Source organism: Equus asinus, chromosome 10 (assembly GCF_041296235.1).
Source record: "Equus asinus isolate D_3611 breed Donkey chromosome 10, EquAss-T2T_v2, whole genome shotgun sequence".
Lineage (NCBI taxonomy): Eukaryota > Metazoa > Chordata > Mammalia > Perissodactyla > Equidae > Equus > Equus asinus.
In genome coordinates this window covers 55,857,342-55,883,203 of record NC_091799.1, presented here as the reverse complement: position 1 = coordinate 55,883,203, position 25,862 = coordinate 55,857,342, and the positions used below count along the sequence as shown (strand labels likewise).

The 25,862-nt window shown below is 37.4% G+C and overlaps 1 protein-coding gene across 1 annotated transcript; it reads right to left on the bottom strand.

The window, feature by feature from the left end:
* Positions 1–3,349: 3,349 nt before the first annotated feature.
* On the bottom strand, positions 3,350–4,288 carry LOC106840142 (olfactory receptor 2T27-like). The gene has a single exon (XM_014855335.3). It carries the CDS (start codon positions 4,286–4,288, stop codon positions 3,350–3,352), a length of 939 nt encoding a protein of 312 aa, XP_014710821.3.
* Positions 4,289–25,862: the final 21,574 nt, after the last annotated feature.

Here is a 25,862-nt window from a genome sequence, read left to right as displayed (position 1 = left end):
TAGGGAGAAGAGGACTCAGGTAAGGACATACATGGACTCACGAGCAGTGATTAATGGCTCGGCTAGTTGTTTAGTGGCCTGGAGAAGCATAATTGGAAGATCAGAACCAAGGAAGTCTATGGAAGGGGCATGAGGCATGGATAGACTGACCCATAGGATGAGAATAAAGTGGGCAGGACTTCATATATCTCATATCATCGTCACCATAGATCACATACCATTGAATGGACACTGAACAAAAATATGAATAGGATGACTAATCCAGAAGAGGTCAGGTAGACTTCATCAGTGGCCAACCCAGTGCTTGTGTAATGGGACCACAAATGGAATGATTATGAATGCAAAGAAATAGGCTATGTGTGGGCCCAAAAGCGTGCATTCCCTTGAATCAAAACTGATCTACTGCTGACTATTTATGCTGTCAGCAGTAAAAAGCAGTGCTGAATCCTCAACATGACCAATCAGCCACTTTGTGGTAAACTGATACATCAGATCATACTGCCTCAGAGAGGACAATGATGTCTCTTTTATGGAATTGGCATATATGGTTGTGGCTTTTTTCCTTTCTGTAGCACCTCTTCCACTGCCAGCCTTCGAAAGTTTGCAAAATACTTGATTTAGAAACAGTGAATCCTGCATTAGCATTGCCTTAGGCAAAGGTATCTATTTTATAGTGACAGACATGCGGTAATACATGCATGACCATATGATTTACTCATCCCATCATATGAGATTTCACCTGGAATCTGTCTACCTGATAAAACAATGAAATGCCTATTGAAGTTTCATCTGAGATACTAGCTCAAGGACAACAGGGTGGGGTGTAGTCCTCCAGGATGTGACCTACGTATTGAATCAAAGGTTGCTACATGGTGCTGTGACACAATGACTGGAATGTAAATATATCTTAGCTCTCATTGTCTTTATTTAAGGCTGGTATTTAATATAGTTAGGATGTGCTAAAGAGTAACTATTCTAGAGAACCACATAATAAATGTTATTTGGGTTCTAATTAGAACAGGTTTGCAACTTTTGCAGCTAATAAATACATCATGGATATGACAAAGTATTACTGGGATGCTGTCAACACAAAATAACTTTTTAAACTATTTTTATTATACAATAACAGAATTGAGGAGTAGCAAACAGTAAGAAAAAAGCTTTTTTTCCCATGGAAAATGAATAAATTGGTTGACACTCAATCTGGTTGCTGGCTGGATATGAAACACTATTTTTAGTAATTTATGTAATTACCCTCTCATTGTACCTTGTTCCTGTGGACATGGTCCTTTTAGGAGCTGCTGCTATTCAACACTCAAGAGTGTGCCTTCTATTCTGTTGCTTTACTGTTCTGCTGGGGCCAGTGACTGTGTCACTGGTTCCATGTGACAAGACACACTACAAACCATTTGGCTAAGTGTTCACCAAATCCATTTTCTCTCCCTTTGTCGATGCAGCTAGATATTTCTTGGCCTCTTTTTCAGTAAGATATGGCATTGGACTAGGTGCTGATAAATGGGTTATGGCTAGATGTGATGTTCACCACTTTCACACTTGGCTCATAAGAACCTCTCACACAGTCCTTCACTCTCTTTTGCTAGATGTACATCAAGGCCCAGTTAAGCTCAGTAGTCACTTGTTAAAGATGGCAGAGCCTCTGTCAGCCTGGATCACTGAGTATCTGCAAGGAATAGAACCATGCACCCCACCACATCCATACAGATTGGACTTCTATGAAAAAATACAAACTTTTATTGTATTAAGACACTGAGATTTGGGAGTGGTATCTGTTACATCAGCTAGCAATACTTTTACTAATACTAATTCTTTCTGAGGTCTTCAAAGAATAATGGGAATTTTCACCCTGCAAAGCAAGACATAGTTGATTTGTTTGTCTATAATATTGTCACTTTCACAAGATACTACTATGGTATTGAGGTACAATCTACTAACAAAACTCTATACTCTCCTCATCTGTCTCCTAGCTTTCCTTCACCTTCACCCCCAATCTTTCGTCATAGGAAGTGGGGTGGGACGCATAATCCATCTCTCCTCAGAACTTCTTTCTCAAAAATATCTTGGCTACGTTTATCCTTTGCCTCAGGATTACTTGCATGTTTTTGGACAATTTATGCATCCATCATGCTGTGCTGTACCAATGTGGGAAGAGAAATGTGTACAGTCTACTCAGAAAGAAGAAGAGCTTTCTTCAGTTCATGTTCAGTTTGAAAATTGTCATATGAATCTCTTGTCTGATATAGTATCAACTTAACACTGAAGAAGAAAACAATCCAACCTTTTAAAGCCAAGTTTCAGTATATCTGGAAGCAGTTGAATCTATAATAGATACTTATTTATTCATTTGATAAATATTTATACACTGCATACCATGTGTCAAACTCTGCTAGCATTGAGGATACAGCAGTGAACAAAAAAGGGAAAATCCCTGCCCTCAAGTAACTTACTTTGTTGAGGAGAGACAGATGAACATAATAAATAAAGAGACATAATCAATTAGATGAAAAAAATGTCAAGGAAGAGAGATATAAAGTATTAAAAGATTAAAATTTTAGATATGTCAGCCTGGACTTTCTAATAAAGACCCAAAGGAAGAGAAGGGAAGTGATTCTAGGCTAGAGGAAAAAGGAAGGAAGAAATGGGTTGGAGTGAAGGGGAGAAGAATAATGGGAGATGAGCCAGAGGACTAACAGAGGAGCCAAACTGTAGATGGGATGCTAACAAATCAGTGAAAAATTCCAGCGTAACTACGAGGTCAGAACAAATTTTTATTAGATTGAACAAAAATATAAAATAAAGTCAATAGATAATTTGCCTCTTAATATTTGTCAAAGAAATAAATGTGTTTTGAATTTCAGTTTATGTCCCACTCAATCAAAAGAAACATCATCAACCTGGAGGAAACAGTCTTTCCTGGAGAAAATGAATGACCCTGTCTCCTCCTCCATTCTACTCTGGGACTAGGCTGACACTCAGTCAAAAATCAGAATAAGCAGTCACAGCTCTATCTGTCTCTATGATGATAAAAAAAGAATGACAGGAGTCCTCATCCACTCTTGTGGGTGGATTCAGAAAAAGAGTATATTTGCTTTCACCTATTTGCTACCAAAGACTTTTCTCCAAATGTCTCAATGAAAGCAACTCTTTACCGAACTAAGTCATTTTGTCTCAAACACAATAAGGTAATTGGAGATTCAATGACCCATTCCTAAAATAATCTATGTGCCCAAAAAGGAATTCTGTATAGCTAAAGAAAGATGCAAGCCAGAGACTTGACTTCCACACTGCAATTAGTTTTAGATGTAAAGTTTTTGCAGTGATATTTCCCAGACTATTTTGATATGAGATTTTTCCTCAGGACCTTCTTCAGAGCCCGCACCACCTCCTTGTTCCTCAGGCTATAGATGAGGGGGTTCAGCGTTGGGGTGAGGATGGTATAGAACATGGAGAGACCTTGATCCAGTGTTGTGGTGTGGGAGGAGCCAGGTGTCATATACACCACTATGCCTGGCCCCAAGTAGAAACTCACCACAGTCAGGTGAGCAGAGCATGTGGCCAGGGCTTTGTTTCTCCCCTCAGGAGAGTTCATTCTGAGAACAGTGAGGAAGATGTGAATGTAGGAGGCCATTATGAGGGTAAAGGGGATAAGAATAAATACTATACTTACCACAAACACTACCATTTCATAATCTGACGTGTCCGCACAGGATAGCTTCAGGATGGCAGGCATCTCACAGAAGAAGTGATTTATCTCCTTCAGACCACAGACAGGGAAATGCATGGTGTAGATGGTTTGAATGAGTGAATTCAGAGCACCTCCAGTCCATGATGCCACGGTCATTAGCAAGCAAACCTTAGGGTTCATGATGATTGCGTAGTGCAGGGGGTTACAAACAGCCACAAATCGGTCATAAGACATAAGAGTTAGGAGTAGACACTCGGCACCACCTAGAGTCAGGCAGAAGAACATCTGGACACCACAGCCAATGCGAGAAATACTGTGCTTTCCTAAGAAATGGTTGATGACCATATTAGGAACTGAGCTGGAGATGTAGAACAAGTCAATGAGGGAGAGCTGGCTGAGCAAGAAGTACATAGGGGTGTGGAGGTAGGAGTTCATCCAGGTCAGGAAGATGAGGATGGAGTTCCCTATGAGCGCAATGAGGTAGACCAGAAGGATGAGGTAGACCAGGAAGCTGGCATATTGAAACTCAGGGAAGAGGCCTAAAAGAATGAAATCTGTAGTGGCTGTGCCATTTCTTTTTGCCATATCTCAGCCTCATCTGTGGCAGCTGATGTGTGGTGGGAAGAAAACATAGGCCGTCTGTTAAATCTTATGCCCAGTTATGAGCCTTTTATTTTAGACTTGCTTTTCTCCTATCCATTCTTCTGTCTACATCTTAGACAACACAAATGGCATTTAAAACATCTTGTGGAGCTTCCAGGTTAATGAACACATGGAGATTTGGGGAGAAGGCTTCATTCAGAGAGGGCATGGAAGCTCCATACCCCTTCCCACATACCTTGCCTTACATATCCCTTCCACCTGAATGTTCATCTATATCCTTTATCATATCTTTTTATAATAAACAAATAATGCAGTAAAAAAATACATCTTAAGGTTTTCAAGTCTTAAACTTATTATTTGATAAATACTGTGTACTGACCATTTTATTCCACTATTTAAAAACTGCTTCATGTCTACACAATTATAGTATTCACCCAAGAATTTAAAACCTATTATTTGGAATTTCCTGGGACCATGAGTCTCCAGATTTTTTGGTTTCATTTTGGTGTTTGACTTGTCAATGGAACCATTGCCCCAGGTGTCTCATGCAGATCCTATTCTCCTCTGTCTATATTATCTCCTTTGTCAATCTTGTATAGCTCCTGCTGGACCAACTATATATTTTGCATGGAAAAATTAAAATATAGGGCCCTTTGTTTAAAATCAGTAATAATTTCAAGATAGCAACATCAGATCATTTAACCAAGCTTGGGCTTTTCTGAACACAGAATCCTATATGACTGCATGAATGGAACTGGTCCTCATCTTATGGGTTCAAGCTTTCAAAACAACATATTGATCTGTCTGGCCTCCTCTGAGATGATTTCTGTATTCCCAACAGCTTCTTAAATTCCCTTATCAGATATCCTGCCAACACTTCCAATCCATCATGCCAAAACTGAACTCAATTCCCATCTCTTACTATTTGATTATTTCTACCATCACCACTCCATTACCACAAACATCCAGGCTTATAACCTGGAGGCCACCTTTAATTTTTTTTCTTTTATATTTAATTAGTTATTTGGCCCAGCCATATTAAACTATCAGTATCTCTCAGACATGTCCTTCCTTTCCAAACATATTATTTCACTCAATTCTGTGTCTCCAATGCCCCTTCTTCTAACTGTTCTGTCTCCTTCTCCTTCAAACCACAATCATCTTAAAACATAATTATGATCAAGTCACTCACCATGGCAACATTTGAAGTGTCCTTTCTAAATTACCTAATAAATCTCGACTGCTTATAATGGGATTTTGTACTCAACAAGTTCATCACTAATTTAACTGGCTGATTTTTTGCATTATAATAAACTTTTTTCTTATAACAAACCACAAACTTCAGAGAGTTCATCATGCTGTTCCACCTCCATGCATTTACTTACGCAGTTTTTCTTCCATTTAAGCCAAACTTCCTCCAATACAACCTATATGAATTCCTTCCCACCATTTAACTTCCTGATCATATGTCAGCATCTTTCTGAACCCTTCTCAAAATGCTCTCCCTTCCCTGTGATATCAAAAAGTTATCTCTTTTTCCTCTAAATTCTGACAGCATATGTTACCCTTTTCTACCAGTTGCACACAACAGATTTTACCTTCTCCTCTAAATGTTTGGTTCCTCTTGAACTGCAACACTTGTAATCAAGAAGCAACTTTGATAAATGTATTTTATAATCTGTATGTAGTACCCCATGAATACAATTTTATAAAATGAATCATAAAATAGGTGACTGTGTTAAAAAGTGTTGGGGACATCAGCAACATGGCAGAGTAAACTGTTTCCTTTGTCTCTTCCCCTCTAAAGTACAACTAAACAGACATTCACTGACCAAAGGAGGATACCTCCACAGCACAATAGGACAGCTGAGAGACCCTCACCTATACATCCAAAGGCAGATGGACTGGGTCCCCAGGAAATAGGGATATCTCCTATTTCCTGGGGACCCATCCCTCCTTGACAGCAGCAAGCCAGGCTGTGGGTCCTCTCACAGTAGCTGGCGGTATTCTAAGAGGAGGCAGGGACAGTCCAGATGGTGGGAGAATGCTATCCTGGAACATGAGAGTGCACACCCTGCCATTGTGGCCCCACCAGAGGGAATGCACCTCGACATGACTTAAGAAGAGGCAGCAGAAGCCCTGTGTGTACATGCGAACACTTCCCTGAACTGTGGGAGCACCCATCATGCCACTGCAGCCCCACTAGAGGGAACACAACTTGGTGTGACTGTATGAAGAGGTGGCAGCAGCCCTGAACATACATGTGAACACTTTCCCACCCTGTGGGGGGTCCACCATACTCACACAACTTCCAGCAGATGGAATGGTATCATAAATACACATTCTGTTTGCCCCAGCAGTAACAGGTGGAATCTAAGATCTGATACTACCACAAATGTGCCAGCAAATGATTAGTTCATCAAACACCTTGAAACACTTCAGAAACAATTCAAAGCAGAAGGAAAATGACAAGTCTCCAGGAACCAACCCTGATGTCACAGAAATTTAAAGTCTAAATGACATAGAATTCAAAACAGCAGTCATAAAGAAACTCAATGAGTTACAAGAAAACTCAGAAAGACAATTCAATGAGCTCAGGAATAAAATTAATGAGCAGAAGGAATACTTCATCAAAGAGATTGAAACTATAAAGAAAACCCCAGAAATTTTGGATATGAAGAACACACATATAGAGAGAGGTGCTCTCAGGGAATGAAAGCCAATGGATACAATCTTTGCACTTAACCTCTGCCTTGCTACAGCTCACTGGTATCTCCCAGAAAGGAGTTTATATCCTTTTCTAGCACCTCAATTTTTACAGCTGCTGCCAGGGGGTAGCTCTACATTGCCTGGCTCTGGTGGCCAGTGGGCTTACACTAGCGAGTTCCATAGGACTATAACCAATGGAGGAAAAAAAAATTAAACAGCTACCATCCTCAGAGCACAGCAAAAGACAACAGACCCAGGAGCTCAGTCTTTCCATGAAAGTGGACTATAAGCTTATCATCATAGCTGTAGCATGGGAGGAGGATTCTACTTAAATGCACATCTAAAGATGGACTATAAACCTTTCCAGGGACTTTGGAAGGTAGGTACTATCTTCACAATCTCTCTCTCTCATACTCCAGAGCACCAGCATATCTCAGAGGGAAACTCTTAAACGTGTCTGGTGCCCCAACTTTTGCAGTGGCTCTTGCCCAGGAGATACCCTTTGATTGCCTAGCTCTGGTGGCTGGGGGGGGGGGGGGCTTGTTTTCCTGGGTTCCATGGGATTATAACAATCAGAGAGACAATTCTTGGCAGGCCACCATGCCCAGGGCACTGCACAGACAGCAGAATGAAACATACCCATAGTCTTTCTGTGAAAGAGGACTATTTGCTTATCCTGGAGCTTTGGGCTGAGGAGCAATATTCAGGTTTAACACATATCTAGAGGCCTATGGAGGCAGTCTTAGGGAATATAGTCTGGGAGATGCCATCTTGATGCTCTCCCTCAGCCTCACTACAGCTCACGAGTATCTCACAGAAAGTAGCTTAGATGCTATTCTGGAGCCCCAATTTTTTCAAATGCCACCAGGGGACACTTCCAGATTGCTAGTCTGGTGGCCAGCAGGACTTCTGCTTGTGGTCCTACAGGACTGTATATATTTACATACTTTAAAAGCTGATGCTTGAGGATCTGGCTTCCAATCAGCCAGAATCCAGGTTCTGACTGAGATCCCTGCTTTGAGACATTGACAGGTCTTAGCACACCCTCAACAGCTGGAAACTATTAAAATAAAATAGCCTGCTTGGACAATCACAATGGTTTGAGAGACAATCAAGAACTAGGACAAGGTTGAAATATAAAGCTCATCTCCTACATGAGGTCACTCCTTAAAAACTAGGAGAGGTAGCTATTTTACCTAATACACAGAAACAAACACAGAGTCAAGCAAAATGAGGAAACAGAGGAATAAGTTTCAAACAAAAGAAAACTTCAGAAAAAAACCTTTGTGAAATGGATATAAGTAATCCACCTGATAAAGAGATCAAAGAAAAGGTTATAAAGATGCTCACCAAACTGAGATGAAGTATGGATGAACACAGTAATAATTTCAACAGAGAGACAGAAAATGCAAGAAAGTACCAAATAGAAGTCACAGAGCCAAAGAATACAATAACTGAACTAAAAAACACCCCAGAGAGGTTCAACAGTAGATGAAATGAAGCGGAAGAAAGGATCAATGAACTCAAAAACAAGGCAGTAAACTAACTAATCAGAACAGCAAAAAAAAAAAAAAAAAAAAAAAAATTAAAAAGTGAAAATAGCCTAAGGAATTTATGAGACAATATCACGCAGACTAACATTCACATTATAGAGGTCCACAGGGAGGAGTGAGAGACCAAAGTGCAGAAAACGTATTTGAAGAAATAATTGCTGAAAACTTCTCTAACCTGAGGAAGAAAATAGACATCCAGATTTAGGAAGCAAAGAGAGACTGAAATAAGAAAAACCCAAGGAGACAAACACCAAGATGCCTTATAATTAAAATGTCAAAAGTTAAAGACAAAGAGAGAATCTTAAAAGCAGCAAGTGAAAAACAATTTGTTACATACATACAATCTCCATAAGATTATCAGCATTTTTCTCAGCAGAAATTGTGTAAGCCAGAAGAGACTGGCATGATATATTCAAAGTGATGAAATAAAAAACTTCCAACCAAGACTACTTGGCAAAGTTATTTAGAACTGAAGGAGAGATAAAGAGTTTTTCAGACAAGTAAATGCTATAGGAGTTCATCACCACTTAACCAACCTTATGAGAAATATTAAGTGGACTTCTTTAAGCTGAGAATAAAGGAGGCTAATTAGTAACAAGAAAATATATGCAATATAAATTTCACAGGTAAAAGTAAATATATAGTAAAGACATTGGATTAATCACTTCTAAAGCTATTATAAGGCTAAAAGGCAAAAGTGGTAAAATAACTAAAACAATAATAATTAGTTAAGGGATACATGAAATAAAAAGATGTAAAATGTAACATCAAAAACATAAAATGTGGAGGGAAGGAGAGTAAAATTGTAGAGCTTTTCAATGCATTCTAATGTAGTTGTTATAAACAAAATAGATTATTATAAATATGGTTATATGCAAGCCACATGGAAATGACAAAGCAAAAACCTGTAATAGAAACACAAAAGATAATGAGAGAGGAATTTAAGCACACCAATAAAGGAAATCATCAAACCACAAAGGAAGAGAGAAAAAGGAGAAAGGAACAGAGAGGAACTACAGAAAAGCCAGAAAACAAATAAAATAACAGTAAGTACATACCTATCAATAATTATTCTAAATGTAAGTGAACTAACTCCTCCAATCAAAAGACATAAAGTGGCTGAATAGATGTTAAAAAAAAAAAAAGACCCATATATGTACTGCCTACAAGAGACTCACTTTAAATATAAGGACACACACAGAATGAGAGTGAAGTGCTAGAAAAAGACGTTCCATGCAAATGGAAACCAAAAGAAAGCTGGGGTAGCTACAGTTATATCAGAAAAAAATACATGTTAAAACAAAGACTGTGATAAGAGACAAAAAAAGGGTGTTACATAATGATAAAGGGGTCAAGCCAACAAAAAGAGATGACAATTGTAAATATTTATGTTGTTAACATATGATCACCTAATGTATAAAGTAAATATTAACAGACCTAAAGGAAAAATTAGATAGTAATACAATAATAGTAGGAGATTTAACACCTGTCTTACATCACTGGATAGATCACCCAGAAAGAAAATAAAGAAACATCAGCTTTAAACAACACATTAGACCAGATGAACTTAACAGCTGTAAACAGAACATTCCATCCAAAAGCAGCAAAATACACATTTTCTTAAGTACACACGGAACATTCTCCAGGAAAGATCATATGTTGGGCCACAATAAGTATTAATAAATTTAAGAAGATTGAAATCATATCAAGCATATTTTTTGACAATGTATGAAACAGTTGCAAGAAAAAAATGAAAAACTCACAAATATGTGGAGATTACACAGCATACTACTGAAAAACCAGTGGAACAATGAAGAAATCAATAGGGAAACCAAAAAACACTTTGATACAAATGAAAATGGCAATACAACATACCAAAATTTATAGATGCAGCAAAAGCAGTTTTAAGATGGAAGTTCACAGCTATAAATGCCTACCTCAAAAAACAGGAGAAATAAAAAACCTAACTTCACACCTCAAGGAACTAGATAAAGAAGAATAAATGAAGCTCAAAGTTTGTAGAAGGAAGTAAATAACAAAGATCAGAGCAGAAATAAATGATACAGATGCTAAAAAGACAACAGAAAAGATAAATGAAACTAATAGCTCATTCTTTAAAGGATAAACAAAATGACAAACCTTTTGTTAGACTCACCAAGAAAAAGAGAGGTCTTAAATAAATAAAATCAGAAATGAAAGAGAAGACATTACAACTCATATCACAGAAATACAAAGAATCATAAATGACTACTATGAATAATTATACACCAAAAAATTAGACAATCTAGAAGAAATGGATAAATTCCTAGAAACATACAACCTTCCAAGATAGAATTATGAAGAAGTAGAAAACCAGAATAGACAGATTCCTAGTAAGGAGATTGAATTAGTAATCAAAAACCTCCTAAATAAAAAAGTTCAGTGACAGACAGCTACAATGGTGAATCCTACCAAACATTCAAAGAAGAATTAATATCAATTCTTCTCAAACTCTTCCAAAAAACAGAAAAGGAGGGAGCATTTCAAAAACTTATTTTATGAGGCCAGCATTACCCTGATACCAAAACCGGAAAAGGACAGTGCAAGAAAAGACAATTACAGGTCAACATATCTGATGAACATAGATGCAAAAATCCTCAATAAAATATTAGCAAACTGAATTCAACAATACATTACAAGAATCATGATCAAGTAGGATTTATCCCAAGGATGAAAGGATGGTTTAATATCTACAAATTGATCAATATGATACACCACATTAACAAAATAAAGGATAAAAATCATGTGATTATCTCAATAGATGAAGCAAAAGCATTTGACAAAATTCAACATCCATTTATTTAAAAAAACTCTCAACAAAATGGGTATAGAGGAAACATACCTCAACATAATAAAGGCTCTGTATGACAAACCCACAGCTAACGTCATACTCAATGGTGAAAAGCTGAAAGCATAGCCCCTAAGTTCAGGAACAAGACAAGGATGCTCACTCTTACCATTTTTATTCAACATGGTATTGGAAGTCCTAGCCACAGCAATCAGACAAGAAAAAGAGGTAAAAAGCATCCAAATTTAAAAGGATGAAGTAAAACTGTCACTATTTACAGATGACACGATACTATGAAGAAAACCCTAAAGTATCCACCAAAATATATTAGAACTAATAAATGAATTCAGTAAAGTTGAAGGTTACAAAATTAATGTACAGAAATTTGTTGTGTTTCTATAGACTAATAACAAAGAATCAGAAAGAGAAATTAAGAAAACATTTACATTTTGCATTAAAAAATTTACAATTGCATAAAATAAAATACTTATGAATAAATTTAAACAAGAAGGTGAAAGACCTGTACAAGGAAACTAAAAGACATTGATGAATGTAATTGAAGACAACACAAATAAATCAAAAGATACGCCATGCTCATGGATTGGAAGAATTAATATTGTTAAAATATACATACTACCCAAAGCAATCTACAGATTCAATGCAATCTCTATCAAAATATCAATGGCATTTTTCACAGAACTAGAACCATAATCCTAAAATTGTATGGAACTGCAAAACATCCCAACCAACCAAAGAAATCTTGAAAAAGAAGAAAGCTGGAGGTATCATGCACCCTGATTTCAAAGTACACTTCAAAACTGTATAGTATTGGCACAAAAACAGATACATAGATCAATGCAACAGAATAGAGAACCCAGAAACAAACCCACATTTATATGGCCAATTAAACTACAACAAAGAAGAGAAGAATATACAGTGAGGAAAAGACAGTGTCTTCGATAAACGGTGTTGGAAAACCTGAACAGCTACATGCAAAAAAATGAAACCGGACTACTTTCTTACACCATATACAAAAATAAACTCAAAATGAATTGAAGAATTAAATCTAAGATCTGAAATCATAAAACTCCTAGAAGAAAACACAGGCAGTAAGCTCTTTCCCATCAGTCTTAGCAATATTTTTTTGGATCTATTTCTCCAGGCAAAGGCAACAAAAGCAAATATAAACAAATGGGATTACATCGAACTAAAAAGCTTTTACACAGTGAAGGAGACTATCAACCAAATTTAAAGGCAGCCTACTGAATGAGATAAGATATTTGCAAATGACAACCCAGTAAGGGGTTAGTGTCCAAAATATATATAGAATGTATATAGCTTAATAGCAAAAGCACAAACAATTTGATTGAAAAATGGGCTGAGGGCCTAAATAGATTTTCCCAAAGAAAATATATCAGTGGCCAACAGACACATAAAAAGATGCTCAGAGTGATGTCAGCATCATGGCAGAGTGAACTTGCCTGGGACTCTCTCCCTTCCAATATACAACAAAAAGGGGCATCCATACTCCAAGAGAGGGCATCCTAACACAGCACAAAAATGTTGGAGAGACACGCAGCCATACCCCGGAAGGCAGAGAGGCTGTAGACCCCCTCGGAAGAGCTGGAATGGGGTAAGAGATAACTTCACTCCCTCTGCTAAAGACTGTAATCTGGAACCAAAGCAGGCCTACAAGTAGGAAGGAGTGGGGGAGGAAATGCTCATTTGTGGGAATATCAAGGACTCCATAGGGCCCTTGAAGCCTAGAGGGAAGCCATCCAATGAGGTGAAAGATTTTGCAGGGGGTGACCTTATCAAACCAACACCCCAGGAGACCAGATAGCAAGAGCAAAGCAAGAAAACCCTGAAAGCATGCAGCAGATAGAGCTGCTGCCCCCACCCACCCTGTGCCTGCTCCACTGCCTGGGATCTTGGCTGAAGGCAGAGGGTCCAGAATACACAGCTGTCAACCCAAACCCAGTGGTGATAGGTGGTTAACTGCAAACAAATAATATCAGAATGCATAAGACTCAACCCACTTCTAGCAATATCAGACACTACATCAAATCTCCAGACCAGAGAGAAGATGACAAGCACCCAGAATTCAGTCCTGAGGACACAGAAATATGTAATTTAGATGTAATTTAGATTTAGAAATATGTCATTTAGATTTGACAATGAATTCAAAATAGCTATCATCAAAAAACTCAAAGACTTAGAAGAGAATGTGGAGAAACAATTCAACAAGTTCAGGAGCTACTTCACAAAAAAGATTGAAAATATAAAGAAGAATCAATCAGAAATATTAGACATGAAAGACACAATGGAAGAGAGAAAACAAAATACGGATTCCCTGAATGCTCGAGTGGGCATCATAGGGGAGTGTATCAGCATAATCAAAGATAGACATGTTGAAATGCTCTAGACAGAGGAGAGAGAACTAAGACTTTAAAAACAAATGAAGAGAGTCTCCAAGAAATATCCAACTCAATGAGGAAATGCTACAAAAGAATTATAGATGTTATAGAAGGCGAAGAGAAGGATAATGGAGCAAAAAGCATGTTCAAAGAAACAGTAGCAGAGAACTTCCAAAATCCAGGCAAAGAAAGGGAAATCTGTGTGGAGGAGGGTTCCAGACCTCCTAGATTTGTCAATGCAAAATGACCTATGGCAAGGCATATAGTAGTAAAACTGGCAAAAATGAATGACAAAGAAAGAACACTAAGGGCAGCAAGGCAGAAGAAAATAAGCTACAAAGGAGCCCTTATCAGGCTTTCAGTGGATTTCTCTGCAGAAACCTTACAAGGTAGGATAGAATAGAACAACATATCCAAATCTTTAAAAGAGAAAACTCTTCGGCCAAGAATACTCTATCCAGCAAAAATATCCTTCAGATATGAGGGAGAAATAAAAAACTTTCCCAGAAAAACAAAAGCTAAGGGACTTCAAAGCAACAAGACCCCCCCCCCTCACAAGAAATCCTCAAGAAGGTCCTCATACCTGAAAAAAAAAAAAAGGGAGAAAGGGTTCACAAAACACAGAGTAAGGAGGTAAATAGGTAGACAGAATCAGAATAGGATAGCAAATACTCAAGTACAGCATTAAGCTAAAGGGAAGGAAAACACCAAAAACAAAGATACTCCTGTCATCTAACCACAAACTCACAACACAAGATGGAATAAGATATGAGAAAAACAACTTAGGAGGGAAGGAGGAAAGGGACTGGATAGGTTTAGACTAAGGAAATAAAAGGCCATCAGAAAATGGACTATCTTATACATGAGATTCTGAATACAAACCTCAGAGTAACCACTAAGCAAAAAAGCAGAACAGAGACACAAATAATAAACAAGGAGAAAACAAAGAAACACATCATAAAAAACTACATATTTCAATGGGTAGACCATTGTGACAGCATTAAGCCCTCATACCTCAATAATCACCCTAAATGTAAATGTATTGAATTCCCCAATAAAAAGACACAGAGTGGCAAGATGGACTAAAGAACAAGACCCAACAATATGATGCCTCCAGGAAATACATCTCAGCTCCAATGACAAACACAGGCTGACAGCGAAGGGATGGAAGATGATACCTCAAGCTAATGGCAAAAAAAAGAAAGCAGGTGTCACAATACTTATATCAGACAAAGTAGCCTTCAAGATAAGACAGGTAAAAGAGAGACAAAGAGCAGCAGTATTTAATGATCAAAGGGACACTCCATCAAGAAGAAATAATGCTTGTAAAAATCTATCACTTAACACAGGAGCACCAAAGCTCATAAAGCAACTATTAACAAACCTAAAAGAAGATATTACTAATAACAAAATAATAGTAGGGGACCTCAACACTCCAATCACATCAGTGGATAGGTCATCCAGACAGAAAATCAACAAGGAAACAGTGGGATTAAATGAGAAGCTAAACCAGTTGGACTTAACAGACATATATAGAACACTCCATCCAAAAATAGTAGAATACACATTCTTCTCAAGTGTGCATGGAACATTCTCAAGGATAGACCATATGCTGGGAAACAAGGCAAGCCTCAATAAATTTAAGAAAGTTGAAATAATAACAAGCATCTTTTCCGATCACAATGCTATAAAGCTACCATTAATTATAAGAAAAAAGCCAAGAAATGGACAAACATGTTGAGACTAACCAACATGCTATTGAACAAGTAATGGCTCATTGAAGGAATTAAAAGAGAAGTCAAGAAACATCTGGAGACAAATGAAAATGATAACACACCATACCAACTCATTGGGATGTGTCAAAAGCCATAATAAGAGGGAAATTCATGGCAATACAGGCACAACTTAACAAACAAGAAATATCCCAAATAAGCAATCTCAAATTACACCTAACTGAATTAGAGAAAGAAGAGCAAACAAAGCCCAAAGTCAGCCGGAGAGAATTAATAAAAATCAGAGTAGAAATAAATGCTATTGAAACAAAAAAGGCAGTAGAAAGGATCAATGAAACAAAGAGCTGGTTCTTTGAGAAGATAACTAAAATTGACAAACTGCTAGCCAGACTTACAAAGAAAAAAGGAGAGAAAGCTCAAATAAACAAAATCAGAAATGAACGAGGAGAAACAACAACAGACACCACAGAAATACAATGGATTATAAGAGAATACTACACAAAACTATATGCAAACAAAATGGATAATCTAGAGGAAATTGATAAATTCTTAGACTCTTAAAGCCTCTCAAAGCTGAATCAAGAAGAAACAGACAATTTGAATAGACCAATCACAAGGAAAGAGATTGAAACAGTAATCAGAAGTATCCCAAAGAATAAAACCCCAGGACCAGAAAGCTTCCCTGGGGAATGCTACCAAATTTCAGAGAGGATTTAATACTTATTCTTTTCAAGCTATTCCAAAAATTTAGTGAAGATGGAACACTTCCTAACACATTCTACTAGGACAACATCACTCTGATACCAAAACCTGACAAGGACAACAGAAAAAAGGAAAACCACAGGCTTATATCACTGAGGAACATAGATGCAAAAATCTTCAACAAAATTTTGGCAGCACGAATTCAGCAATACATCAAAAAGGATCATACACCATGATCAAGTGGGATTTATACCAGGGACACAGGGATGGTTCAATATCTGCAAATCAATCAGCATGACACACCACATCACCAATTGAGGAATAAAAACTACATTATCATCGCAATAGAAGCAGAGAAAGCATTTGACAAGATCCAAGATTTATGATAAAAACTCTTAACAAAACGAGGATAGAAGGAAATTACCTCAACATAGTAAAGGCCATATATGACAAACCCACAGCCAACATCATACTCAATGGGCAAAAACTGAATGCCATACCCTTGAGAACAGGAACAAATCAAGGATGCCCACTATCACCACTCTTATTCAACATAGTACTGGAGGTTTTGACCAGAGCAATTAGGCAAGAGAAAGGAATAAAAGGAATCCAAACAGGGAGCGAAGAAGTGAAACCCTTGCTGTTTGCTGACGACATGATGTTATATATATATAAAACCCTAAATAATCTACCAGAAACTAATAGGAATAATTAACAACTACAGTAAAGTTGCGGGGTTAAAAATCAACTTACAAAAATCAGTTCCATTTCTGTACTCTAATAACGAACCTACAGAAAAAGAGCTCAAGAATACAATTCCATTTACAATTACAAAAAAAAGAATAAAGTACATAGGAATAAACAAGGAGGTGAAGGGCTTACACAATGAAAACTATAAGACATTACTGAAATAAAATGATAATGACATAATGAGATGGAAAGAGATTCCACGCACATAGATTGGAAGAATAAACATAGTTAAAATGTCCATACTACCCAAAGCAACCTAGATTCAATGCAATCCCAATAAGAATCCCAGTGACATTCTTCATACAAATAGAACAAAGAATCCTAAAATTCATATGGGGCCACCAAAGACCCTGAATTGCTAAGGCAATCCTGAGAAAAAAGAACAAAGCTGGAGGTATCACAATCTCTGACTTCAAAATGTACTACAAAGCCATAATGATCAAAACGCCATGGGACTGGTACAAAAACAGGCACACAGATCAATGGAACAGAACTTAAAGCCCAGAAATAAAACCACACATCTATGGACAGCTAATCTTTGACAAAGTTGCCAAGAACATACAATAGAGAAAAGATAGTCTCTTCAATAAATGGTGTTGGGAAAACTGGACAGCCACATGCAAAAGAATGAAGGTAGACCACTATCTCATGCCATACACAAAAATAAACTCAAAATGGATCAGAGACTTGAAGATAATTCCTGAAGCCATAAAACTCCTGGAAGATAATATACGTTATTCACTCTTTGATATTGAACTCAAAAGGATCTTTTCAAATACCATGTCTTCTCAGCCAAGGGAAACAAAAGAAAAAATAAACAAGTGGCAGTTCATCAGACTAAAGAACTTCTGCAAGGCAAAAGAAACTAGAATCAAAACAAAGAGACAACCTACCAATTGGGAGAAAATATTTGCAAATCATATATCTGACAAGGGGTTAATCTCCATAATATATAAGGAACTCACACAATTGAACAATAAAAAAACAAACAACCCGATCAAAATATGGGCAGAGGATATGAACAGACATTTTTCCAAAGAAGATATACAGATGACCAATAAACACATGGAAAGATGTTCAACATCACTAATCATCAGGGAAATGCAAATCAAAACTACAGTAAGATACCACCTTATGCCTGTTAAAATGGCTATAATCACTAAGACTAAAAATAGCAAATGTTGGAGACGGTGTGGAGAAAAGGGAGCCCTCATACACTGCTGGTGGGAATGCAAACTGGTGCAGCCACTATGGAAAACAGTATGGAGATTCCTCAAAAAACTAAAAATAGAAATATCATATGACTCAGCTATCCCACTACTGGGTATCTACCCAAACAACTTGAAATCTACAATCCAAATTAACATATGCACCCCTATGTTTGTTGCAGCACTATTCACAATAGCCAAGACATGGAAACAATCCAAGTGCCCATTGAATAATGATTGGATAAAGAAGATGTGGTGTATATATACAATGGAATACTACTCAGCCATACAAAAAGACAAATTCATCCCATTTGCAGCAACATGGAAGGACCTGCAGGGAATTTTTCTAAGTGAAATAATTCAGACTAAGCAAGACAAACACCAGGTGATTTCACTCATATGTGGAATATGAACAAACCCACAGACAAAGAAAACAGTTCAGTGCTTACCAGGGGACAGGGGGTCACGTGTGGGCATGGGGGTGAATGGAAGCAGTTATGTGGTGATGGTCAAGAAATAAGGTAGAACTGATATCTCACATTGATGTAAACTATTATGAACTCAATAAAAAAAAGATGATCAACACTACTAATCATCAGGAAAATACAAATCAAAACCACAATGAAATATCACCTCATATCTCTTAGAATAGCTATTATCAAAAAGACAATAAATAACAAGTGTTGGCAATGATGTGGAAAAAAGGGAACCCTTGTGCACTGTTGGTGGGAATGTAAATTGGTACAAATACTATGGAAAACAGTATGGAAGTTTCTTTAAAAATTAAAAGTAAGGGGGCCAGCCCCAGATTGTAGTGGTGAATTCAGTGTGCTCTGCTTTGGCCTCCTGGGCACAGACCTATACCAATCACAAGCCATGATGTGGCGGCAACCTACATACAAAATAGAGGATGACTGCCACAGATGTTAGCTCAGGGTGAATCTTCCTCAAGCAAAAAGAGGAAGACTGGGAACGGATGTTAGCTCAGGGTGAATCTTCCTCAACAACAACAAAGGAATTAAAAATAGGGCCAGCCCCAGTGGCCTAGTGGTTAAGGTCAGCATGCTCCAGTTCAGTGGCCCGGGTTTGGTTCCTGAGCATAGACCTACATCACTCCTTTGTCAGTGGCCATGCTGTGGTGGTGACTCACATACAAAAAGAGGAAGATTGGCAACTGTTGTTAGCTCAGGGTGAATCTTCCTCAGGGGAAAAAAATTAACAATAGAATTACCATATGATCCAGCAATTCCACTACTGGGTATTTACCTGAAGAAAATGAAAAAAATAATTCAAAAAAATCTTCACCCCCATGTTCACTGCAGCATTATTTACAATAGCCAAGATATGGAAACAACCTATATGTTCATCAATGGATGAATGGGATAAAGAAGTTGTGGTATATTTATTTATTTATATATATATATATATATAATACACACACACACACACACACACACACACACAATGGAATACTATTCAGCCATGAAAAGAACAAAATTTTGCCATTTGTGACAACATGGATAGACCTTGAGGGCATTATGCTAAGTGAAATAAATCAGACAGAGCAAGACAAATATCATGTGATCTCACCTATATGTGGAATCTAAAAAATAAACAAACCAAAAAAAACACCCCAAACCAAGCTCATAGATACAGAGAACAGATTGGTGTCTTCAAGAGACGGGGCTTGGGGGTGGGAAAAATGGGTTAAGGAGGTCCAAAGGTACAAACTTCCAGTTATAAAATAAGTAACTCATAGGGATGTAATACACAGCATTGTGACTATAGTTAATAATACTGTATTATATATTTGAAAGTTAATAAGACAGTTGATCTTAAAAGTTCTCATCACAAGAAAAAAATATTTGTGACCGTGCATTGGGATAGATGCTAACTAGGCTTATTGTGGTGATCATTTTGCAATATATACAAATATCAAATCACTAAGTTGTACACCTACAACCAATATGTTATATATCAATTATACCTCAATAAAATAAAATTAAAAAGAAGAGGAGGAAGAAAAAGATGTTAGAAAAAGAAAAAGGATAAAGAAGAGGAAAAACTGTCAACTGAAATGTCCAATTTTATTCTTGTATGATATGATATTATCAGCACATAACATAGTTATTAATATTATAAAAAGTCTAATTAGGGGCCACTTTGGAGGCTTCTAAGAACTCAGTCTCTCTAATCACTTAGTGGTAATCATTTATGTGAATCAGTCAACGGGTTAATTGATTTGTTTTAACAAACTGTCCTCATATCTTTTTGCCATAATCAAAGTACAGTCTGAGAAACATATTTGTTCTAATATGTAGAATAGTGAATTAGTTTAGAGATTTGCTAAGGGATTTTCTCAAAGTTACAAAAGAATTATACAATCAGAACTTAAACTGTAACAAAATTTTACTACTCCTAATGGTTTAATTACACTTTGTTTACCAAGAAATCTGATCCTTCTAGGAGGACAGGTGGAGATAGTGCTTAGTTACAAAAATACACACACTCAAATCTTCAAATTGGCTGAGAGACTTCATGCATTCCAACTGGCCACCTGGATCCAAGCTTAGCACTAAATCTGGTCTATATTCTGGAATGCAGCCAGATCCTACTTTCAAAAGCGGTAGAAATGATGTTTTCAGTTTGCAGACCTCTTTAGAACTAAAACGTGTTATTGAAACCAATGGCCATTTATCATGAACAAATATAAAACCAAAGAAGTTTCCGCCCTTGGATCACTGTTTTTTTTTTTTTAATTGAGATTAATTCCTGTTGGTCATTTTATGTTTTGGACAAAGGAAAACACAAGGGTGGGACAAATTGGAAATGGAGAAATAAGGGAATAACACTACTTATGAGTAGGGAAAAGAGGAGAAAAATGATTGTTAGCTGCAGCTCTTTCATTGTTTTTACCACTACACACACCATCACCACCTCCACCATCCTAAATCTGTCAGCAATGACCTCAGACAGGAATTAAAAACCAGGAAATGCTATCCCAAGTATCAGCAGTCTTTGTGCTCTCTCTATAGAATCCTAGGTAGCTGTCACTCGCCTGCTTCTGAAGGAAAACATGTTTATGATGCTCCCCTGAACTTCATCAAGAGCTGAGTTCCTCTCCAAGCCATCTCAATTTCCACCGGAGGGAGAGCAGAGTGTGGGGAGGTGATGAAGAGAGTTTCTTCTCATCACAATTCCATCATGTAAGATGAGGCCCTGGAGCCTGATGCTCCAGGAGACCTAACGGGAGCAGCAAATGGGATAGGACATAGGACATTTCTAGGGATTTTAAAAGTCATCCAATCCAACCTCCCACCAAAGAAGGTAATCTTTGCAACAGACCCAAGAAAGCAAATCGCAAGGATTCACTTACCAAACACAAAGTAGCACTTACTAAGATGCCACAGATATTAATTCAAGAAAGAGGTTCATGATGTTAGTACAATCTCCATTATGCAGGAATGAAACAGGCACAGTGAGGCTATGTAATTTCCCATGCAGCTATCAGGGAGCAGAGTCAGGTTTCAAACCAGGACAGTGGGCAGCTCTACAGATAGGCTTTACTGCCTCTCAAATTCCATAGAGTTCAGGGCTGCTCTTCTTCTTATAAACTGCTATCACAAGGACCCACAATGAGGAGGGATACCTGCTTGCTGAAGACAAGAGGGTAAGGAATTGAGGTGCTGGGACAGTCGAGTGTGCTACAGGCTGGTTATAAATAGCAGAGATATCAACAGTGATGTCCAAGGTTGGCAGGGCAGGGAGAGGATGGTGCAAAGGACACACACTAAAGAGGGACAGAAATAAAATTGGAGATGCTGCAGAAACGTTGATAATGGGACTAGATAGATGGCTAAGAAAGGGGTGATTGTGCTGACCATTATGAGGAACCATTAGTTACTTAATATTTACAAAGAAGTTAACAGCTTTTAAGCAGTCCTTTGTAATATTTCATTATTCTAACCTCTTTGAATTTTAATTTCTATCTGTGCATCTGTCTCCACCACTAGCCCAGAAGTCTCTCGAGTGCTGTGACTATGTCTTATTTAGCTTGATAATTTCCATATGTAGTGTCATTCCTGGAACATAGAAGATGCTAATAAATGATTTAAGAATGAATAGACCACAACTCTATAAAGAAAATAATATTATCTCTACTTTTCAGACAAGGAAGCTGATGTTTAAAGATGCAGAGATTTGCCCAAATTTTCACAAGTATGTGACATATCCTGCGTCCCTAGTCTGTGCTATGGCGTGATTCCATGTTTCATCTCTATTTCCAAGAACAGGAACAGGTGATGGGAATACCAGGAGTGTGGCCCAAAGTTTGCTTGTGCTGTCAAGGTGACTTCACATGACTCATTTGCCACTATGCTGTAAAACATAGCATGGGAAGGAGATGAACGAGATGGTTTCCATGTCCCTTCAAAGCTATAATTCTGAAAATTTTCCAAAAGAGATAAAAAGTGGCAGGGATTTCTTTTATAAAGGTATAGCTTCTTACAGGAAAGTCTGAAAACAAAGTGCAGGTTGATTCATTATTGTTACAGACATTCACATATTTGTACCTATATCCCCAAGCCCCAGCTCAATTTTTTGTGTCAAGTTATTGGAATTTTATACATCACAGAATGCTTATAATTATTAGAAAATTCAAAAAAAAAAAGATCAAACCTCTGGCTATTATTGTAGCAAGTTGACAACCTTGTAAGCTTATTCAAGTCCGGTTGTCCAGTCGATCTTTTTTTCCTTATAAATGCTGGTTTCAAAAATTCTTTTCAGTGTATGGTGACTATTCTCACAAGGAGACCCTGGCAACTCTAAGGAATGAAAATGCATGTATCTAACGTGATATTGATAGAGATGGACACTCTCCACTTCGATCGGTTCACAGGCTTGGCCCTGAGGCCAGTGTGTGACTCCAAAACAAACTGAGAGTTATATCAGCTGGGGTTGAGGGAGACCAAATAAGGTGTTTCGTAAAAGGAAGCAAACCCTTTGAGGTGGTGATTTAGTAATGGCACAGTGTCTCCTTTCAGATGGCCTGTGGGAGTTCTGTTCTTTCATTTTTATTAACAGGATCTTCCACTTGCCTGAACTGTCAAAGGTGTCTCCAAATAAGACAGCCACTCCTTCCCACAGGACCCTGGAAGATGCTTACAATCTCACGCCCCTTGGGACTCCAAGCCTGTTTTCAACTTCGAGATTCTCTAGGGTTGTGTTCCTTGATGATGAGTAGAAGATCTATGGATTCCCTTAATACACTGAAATTAGCTGTGTGAAAACTTAATTGTTTTTCCCATTAAAATCATGTCAGTACACTAAAAATGTACAAGACAACCATATACTAATAAGAAGGAATTCTTATTAAGAAGTAGCCTCAAGAGAAGATATTTTAGGAGTCTAGTGACTCAAATCTAATTCTCCAGGAATAAAAATCCACATTTATCCAAAATCTATAGAAGTCTGATCTGCATTTGGATAGACTTTTAGACATCACTCTCAATTGATTCAAAGCTGAACTAATGGCCTTTCTCTTTAACTCACTCCTCTTTCTCCATTCGTGACAATCTTTGGGACTGATGCCACCATCGGAGCAACTGCTCAAACAAGAAATATGGAAGTCATCACTGCTGCATCAGATGTTTTTTATTTTAATGTATCTTTATAGCTTTATTGAGATATAATTGATATACAACAAGTTGCACATATTTAAAATGTACAAACTGATAAATGATATAAGTATACCTCATGAAAGCATCTCAGCAAGTAAGAGAGTGAACATATATACCATTCCCGGAAGATCCTTTCTGTTCTGGCATCATCGCTCCCTCCTGCTGCTTCCTGTCTGCCCTCTTTAGCAAACACTAATTCGCTTTCTGTAAATAAAGACTAGTTTCCATTTTCCAAAATTTTAAATAAACATAATCATAGAGTACGTCCCCTTTTTGACTTCTTTTGCTCCATATAATTATTTTGAGATTCATCTTTGTTGTTCCATGTATCACTGGTTCATTCCTTTTATTGCTACGTAGGATGCCATGGTATAAATATATCACAGTTTGTTAACCCATTCACATGACCTTTTTCCAGTCTTGGGCTATTATACTAAAGCTGTGAATTAGCTGTTTGAAAAATTAATGCTTTTTCCCAATAAAATCATCAGTCAATACAATGAAAATGTATTTTGTATGAACATATGGTTTCATTTATTTTGGGTAAATACCTAGGAATGGAATGACTGGATTATATGTGTCTTCTTAAAACCAGAAGTTTGTAATTTTGTTGAAGGCCAATTTATCAATTTGTTCTGTTATGAATCATGCTTTTAATGTTATAACTAAGAGATACTTGCTAAATCGAATATGACAAAATGTTCTCCTGTGTTTTGTCCTAGAAGTTTTACAGTTTTAGGTTTTACGTCTATGGTCCATTTTGAATTACTTTTCGTATATGGACAATGATGTGGATAGATGTTCACTTTTTACATATGGATATCCAATTGTTCCAGCATCATTTCTTGAATATACCTTATCAGTGTTTCCACTCTCATTCAAGAAGACTCACAGGACCCAAAATGACAATGCTTACAAATCCATACTTTGTTGAAGATAAAAGGATAGAGTGTTATAACCACATTTTAAAATAAGATATGCATCACAGCCAAAGCCTGCCTCAAAGCAATGGGTTTATAGGGGCCAGCCACAAACTCTAATTGCCCTTCTTCTAAGAGTCTCACAGGATGCACTTTCTGTTTTGGATCAGGTACCATCAACATGTGCATGGAACATCTCAGAACTAGGAAGCTCAAAATGGAATCTCTTTTGGGATTTCTTATATCCCACTTGTCTTGGAGGCATATTCTTGCTACATAGCCAGTGCCAAAAAATGAACCCTCTAGGAATCTCATGCATTGCAAGTTGTTATTCTCACTATTATCAATAAGCATTGCTGACAAGGTGGTGAAAAGTACAACTAACAGTCCTCAGACTCATATTTACATAACAACATTATTAATAAGTATGTTTTATGCCTTGACCAGGGGTCAGTCCATGCAGGTACATTTCTTATTCCAGTAGAATAACTCAGGCTAACTCCAGGCCTAACAGAATTGACACACACAAGACAATCCCAACTCCTGTAAATCCTGCTTCTTTCCTCATCCTCTCCTGTCTGCTTTTATCGGTTACCTCTACTCCTCCCTTGTTCAAGACCTTGTCATTTCTATCAGGGCCAAGACTTGGGTAAGGCATTCACACAAGCTTCAAAATTTAACAGATGCCAAAAAGTTCAGTAATCGAGATAAGTAACATTTAATGTATTATTTTTTAAATCTAAATCGATGCTAATAATCAATGATAAACAAAATACCCAAATTTTAAACAAATACAGAATATTGCCCTTCACTTGTATGACTATTTCTCACTCATTTCACTTAATCCTAGCCCTGGTTCCAATAAAAACTTTATTTACAAAAATAGGCATTACGGATATAATTTTTATAATATTACATTAAAACCTTTATCTTGAATCCTGAGTTTTTGGTGTGGCTTTAAATTATGCACCTGAAGTGAGTGAGTCACTTACCTTATCTTGTCCTGGCCTTGATTTCTTCAAGAGTCTCCAACTTCTTCCCTCTAAAATGGATCTCCAC